Source organism: Pongo pygmaeus, chromosome 1 (genome assembly GCF_028885625.2).
Source record: "Pongo pygmaeus isolate AG05252 chromosome 1, NHGRI_mPonPyg2-v2.0_pri, whole genome shotgun sequence".
In the NCBI taxonomy this organism is placed as follows: Eukaryota; Metazoa; Chordata; class Mammalia; order Primates; family Hominidae; genus Pongo; species Pongo pygmaeus.
The window spans coordinates 59,602,645-59,608,644 of NC_072373.2; the positions used below are offsets into that span (position 1 = coordinate 59,602,645).

General features: G+C 34.9%; 1 protein-coding gene across 6 annotated transcripts in view; it reads left to right on the plus strand.

Annotated features, from left to right (window-relative positions):
- Positions 1-3,018, plus strand: part of BRINP3 (BMP/retinoic acid inducible neural specific 3) — a 383,505-nt gene extending 380,487 nt beyond the window's left edge. For 5 of the 6 annotated variants that reach the window (XM_054454152.1, XM_054454116.1, XM_054454124.2 and 2 more), the window contains one exon: positions 1,542-3,003. In XM_054454152.1, coding sequence (XP_054310127.1) covers positions 1,542-2,658 — 1,117 coding nt within the window. In that variant the 3' untranslated portion in view covers positions 2,659-3,003. Of the gene's footprint in view, positions 1-1,541 lie in introns of all 6 variants that reach the window. The other variant, XM_054454133.1, reaches the window with a different exon arrangement.
- The last annotated feature ends 2,982 nt before the right edge of the window (positions 3,019-6,000 follow it).

The following is a 6,000-nucleotide window of genomic DNA, read 5'->3' on the forward strand; positions in this document are numbered from 1 at the left end:
AAGCTGGACAAGAAAGGCTTTTGTATGTTTTTAATTGTGCAAATGTCAAATAAAGTGTTGTATTATCCTTCAGAGCTAGGATTTTCCAAGTGTATTAAATGTTCAGTTTCGGGTTTAAAATTCACTTAAAAATACACTTCTTAAGAAAATGTTCCTTTGGCTAATCCATGCATTTTATTCAATATTCAATAAATATTAAAGGCTTGTTATCTCCTGGCATTCTACTGGGCACAGGTTATGTAGCTATGAAAGAAAACATACAAGATTTTGGCAAATGAGTATTATATGTAATGAGAGAAACAATATAAATAAGTAAATACACAGTAATACTAAATCTTAAGCAGAAAAAGGCACTATGAAAAACAGTAAGTAGATATTTAAAGGATTGAGTACAACATATATATTTTGCAGGAAATCCAAAAAGTATTAAATGTGAACATCAAAAAAGCATAAGAATACCAAAAATGGAATTGTTGTGTATCTACTGTGAAACAGACACTTTGCAATATTCTAAGTACATGCATAGAGTTTGACCCTAATTTATTTCTCACAAAATCTCAACATGGAAGATATTACTATTCCCATTTTTCATATGAGAGAGCTGTGTGTTATAGAGGCTGTGCAACTTTTCCCATGATCATACATGCAGTACGAGAAAGCAACAAACAAAACAAGGAATTGTGTTATTACAAGGCCATTGCTCTTCCCTCATTATTTTACTGGTTTTAAAACACCAAAATAGTTTAAATAACGCGAGAAAATCGGAAAAGTGAGATTTGAAAAAGGAATCATGATTAACCTGATGAGAAAAAAAATGTTAATGACTCAAATCAAACACATTAAACTAACACAATTGCCCCTTATTGAAGGAGCTTGTTGATTTTAATGAGATATTTTCAACTATTTTCTTGAGCAGCCTGTAAGAATAAACTCAAACATGTTTTAATATCTCTTTGAGTGGGTACTTGTTCTTTCAATGTTGATGACAACCCTAGCATCTAAATACACTGATTGAAAATTTAGAGCTGTTTGTTTTTCTTTCATTTTTCTTTTACTTTCTATTCATGCTTCCTGCAACACTAGTGGTCTATAAAGCTAAGAGTAAATGAATGAACAATCACCATTTATATGCTCTAATTCTCTTACAGATATTTTATGATAAAACCACTTACCTTTCTTCTTCTTGTTACTTCAAAACAATAATGACCCATTTTTATTTACAATCGTCTTCCATGTGCACTAATGAGATAGCATGCAATCTCTTTAGAAGATATCACATATTTAGAAATGTATTGCAGTTCAGATCAAGTATAGTTCTAATCTTGTTTTGTGCAGTGATAAATGGAATATACATACATGCGTCTGTGTCTGTGTGTGTATTATATAGTCTAATTATGAGCTCTATGAATCTTTTATTTCATTTAAATTACTGGCTGGAGATGACCTGAAGAAATGATAGCAAAGATTTCTGAGATAAGGTTTACTGCAGCACACAAAATATCTTTGTATTTATGTAGATTCGTTCTGTTTTGTATTTCTAGAACCTCAACCTACTGGCTTACTCGCATCCAGTCTTTTCTCTACTGCAATGAGAACGGCCTCCTAGGCAGCTTTTCAGAAGAGACGCACTCGTGCACGTGTCCGAATGACCAGGTGGTCTGCACCGCGTTCCTGCCCTGCACAGTGGGAGACGCCTCCGCTTGCCTGACATGCGCACCAGACAACCGCACCCGCTGCGGCGCCTGCAACACCGGCTACATGCTCAGCCAGGGGTTCTGTAAGCCTGAAGTCGCCGAGTCCACCGATCACTATATTGGCTTTGAAACTGACCTGCAAGATCTCGAGATGAAATATCTGCTGCAGAAAACGGACAGACGAATAGAAGTCCATGCCATTTTTATCAGCAATGACATGCGCCTCAATAGCTGGTTTGATCCCTCCTGGCGTAAGCGGATGCTCCTCACCTTGAAGAGCAATAAGTACAAGTCAAGTCTGGTGCATATGATTTTGGGTCTCTCTTTACAGATTTGCTTAACTAAAAACAGCACCTTGGAGCCAGTGTTGGCTGTTTACGTCAATCCCTTCGGAGGCAGCCACTCTGAGAGCTGGTTTATGCCTGTGAATGAAAACAGCTTTCCAGACTGGGAGCGGACTAAGTTGGACCTCCCCCTGCAGTGTTATAACTGGACATTAACTCTGGGGAACAAATGGAAGACATTTTTTGAGACAGTACACATCTACCTGAGGAGTCGCATCAAGTCCAATGGTCCCAATGGTAATGAGAGCATTTACTACGAACCTCTGGAGTTTATTGACCCTTCACGGAACCTGGGCTATATGAAAATCAATAACATTCAAGTGTTTGGCTACAGCATGCACTTTGACCCTGAAGCAATTCGGGACCTGATTTTGCAGCTGGACTACCCCTATACTCAGGGATCCCAGGATTCAGCACTTTTGCAATTACTAGAGATCAGAGACCGTGTAAATAAACTCTCCCCACCTGGTCAGCGTCGTCTAGATCTTTTCTCTTGCTTGCTTCGTCATAGACTCAAGCTGTCTACTAGTGAGGTGGTGAGGATCCAATCTGCTCTGCAGGCGTTTAATGCCAAATTGCCAAACACAATGGATTATGACACGACCAAATTATGTAGTTAACCATAAATGTCAAGCACAACCCAAAATCTTGAAGGAGTTTTTACAGTGCTTTTGTGGAACAGTTTATGTTTGGAAGAGTAAATTTAAATTGTCTTTTCAATATCTGTCTTATATCAGTCAATAACATTGGATGGCAATTTACACACATGAACTTGCTGACAATGAATATATTATACTGCAGTTTTGGTTTATGAATGAAATAAATACTGACACCAGTCTAGAAGACATTCTACTTTTTACAATAAATTTCATTTGTAATTTTATATGTTCCGTGGCAATGCTTTTGTGCATTACATCCTCTAGAGGGAACATAAAAAGATACCAATAAAATTTTGTAGCTGAACAGTTATTAAAAAGAAATGCTGTGGGATTACTTTTTTCCATGAAATGAGTTCTATTTTGATATAGTTTGTTAGAACCTGGGGAAAATTCACCAAGACTTTTTAATGGAAATATTTGAAGGTCTCTTTCAATTTATGGAAAACCAAAGTAGGTAGGATACTTACTATTCAGTTGTTTTTTATGGCTAACAGAACAACGACAGTAGTATGTTTATTACCTGTATTTAGGAAACCAATACTAGAGACACAATTATAATTAAAGTACGCAGATAAACTAATTCTCAAATATCAGAACATTTCGGCAAACATACAGAAAAATCAGTGTGATAATAAGGCATATCATGGAGAAAGCAAACCTTTAATTTCCTTAGCAACTTGCTTGCTTTCTCCTTCCCTTTCTACATTCTAGGAACAAGTAATCAGCACACTCGGCACAATTATTTTAATTTCAAATCCTGAAAACCTAGTTATTCCAGCACTTTACCAGTGTCAATAAAACAACATTTCTAGAGTCACAAATTGTAAGGTAATGGTATAAAATAAATGTTCAAATACCTAGTTCAAGTGTACATAGATTTGTTTCTCTCAGAGAAGCACACATTACTAAAAATATTTTGAGGAGAAAATTATTTCAATATGAAACCAATTTTAGTTCAAAATTTTGGTTTGAAAGTTGTTTCCATTTACTCGTGAAATAATATTAGATATATTATTAGTTGTTTTTTTCTATAAACTTTAATTTCATTTGTGTTTAGCTATGTGACCGTATTTGTAATATGTGTTTTTTGCTATTTATCACTCAGCTCTATTCTAGATAACTTATAAATATTCTCTTATTACTTAACCAAATCCATCGTCCAGACCAGGCCAGCTTTCCTGTTGGTCATGAAGGCATTTCTCAGAGCACATAGAAAGAACCCCATGGCATGAATGAAAAAAAGAACAGATAGAACAAAACATTATAATAACAGCCATTCTTGATTCTTGGGTTGTTTATTTTTAATTCCTAAGCATTTAAGAGCAAAAGACAGTTCAGACAGAAAATAACCAATACACCATGAGCAAATAATTGTTCTTCCAGCCTAATATATGTGTAGCTGAATGTCTTACTTCAGTTGGCTGATTTTTTAAAAAAAAAAAAACTACTTTCTATTACAGTAGGTCATTCAACAGAATATTTATATTAGTATTAAACACTATCTTTCTCGTATCATAGAAAATATTCTTTTTGTTTAATTCTGACAATAGCATTAGGTTATAAATTATCATTCTCATTTTCTTGGTGAAAATAACAAAGGCTTATAGCGGCTTGTCAAGCTCCCCAAGATCACAAACTAAGTTGAAAGATCAAGATTCCAATATAGACTTCTCTGGAACAAATTTGTCCTCTTTTTATTGCACCACTGAGCATTAAACGAAGTATTGTATTTCTGCATTTAATTTCATTTCATGCAATGGCTTATGGTGAAACAGGAGTAACTTAAGAAATTGAGGTCTAAATCAGTTAACATTATATGACACACACACTCACAGTACATCTAAAACGTTATATAAAACCGGCATTGATCATACACAATTAGTAATCCACAAGGTGACCAAGCTTATCAAACATAGACAATATGTTTGAAAAGACACATACTGTAAAAGTCAGAGTTGCCTCCAGGACCTTTTCCAGAAGAGTCTTGAAGGTCCAGCTGTCCAGAGCCTTTGACACCCAGAAACCATCTGAGCAACATGCACAATTACCAATGGACTCTGAAGAACATTAATTTCATTGTACTTAAAAGAAATTGTCAGGAGTGCTATTTCTTTTATTGCACAGCTAACTTATTTCTGGCCACCACGTGAGAGAGAAAACCCATGACCACAGGTAAGAAAGTTCATAACTGGAGTCTTATCCTGGGACTCCTCATGCCTGGCGAGTGTTGTCACAAAGGTCCTATTGAATAAGATAAAATTATCTTAGCTGCAACTCTTTTAGTGTTCTGTCAGTGAATGTTTAATAGCTGTGAGTCAAGGTTTCTCCTGAAAGGAGAGAAGTAATATCAATACCTTTTTCTGAATATTGTGTCTAAAATAACATGAATACAATCTATATAAACATAACAAGCAAACTCTACAGGGATATACAGATTTAGAGGATACATGACTAAAACATAAACATGTTTTATGTTTCCATATCTCACATATTACCACCTATTAAGAAATGTCCAATAAGAAATAGACTACATTAATAAACTAAGTTAATACAACATGAGTTACCAATGTATGAGAAAAATGCAGCTCAAAAATATTTAATTTTTCCTGAATTGGCCTATATACAACAATTTTTGCTCACTGCTGTTTTAGGAATTTAGGTATTTTTAATAAAAACTTTTGTTTTTTAATTTTTAATATAAACTTTATTGTCAAAACCTTATTTAGAACAAAAGATATATTTGAAATCTTTCAAAAATAGGATATTTTACTTCATTTAGATTCTTGATATCCCCAAATTCATGCCTCTAAATTTATCTTGAAGTTAATAAATTCAATAGTACTTGAAATTCTGAAAATCAAAAATTTATTGTGAATACATTTCCTCTAGGAACATCTCTTACTGCATCAACTATTTTGATGACCATCACAGTGTGACTTGACTTGCAATCTCTGGAATCTCAAGTTGCATTTTAGCAAGGTGAATCTGTTTCCAAATGTTCACTCTCAGCTCAAAGAAATAAAAACGAAAATGCAGAAATAGCTGATGGTCCCAGGTGCATTTCAATAATACAAGATGATTCATTTTCTCTTCGCTCTCTCTCTCTCTCTATCCTCTTTCTCTCTCTCTCTCTCTCACTCTCGCTCCCTCTCTCTCCTCCACACTGCCCTGTCTTTGTGGTTATTCTCAAAATGTTATGAAATAGCTTGGAATGAACCAGGACCATGGACTGTTCTATAATCCTACACAGACCTTCTTTTGTTCTCTTCATTATGTATGCACATTGAAAAGCTCTTCGTTTCG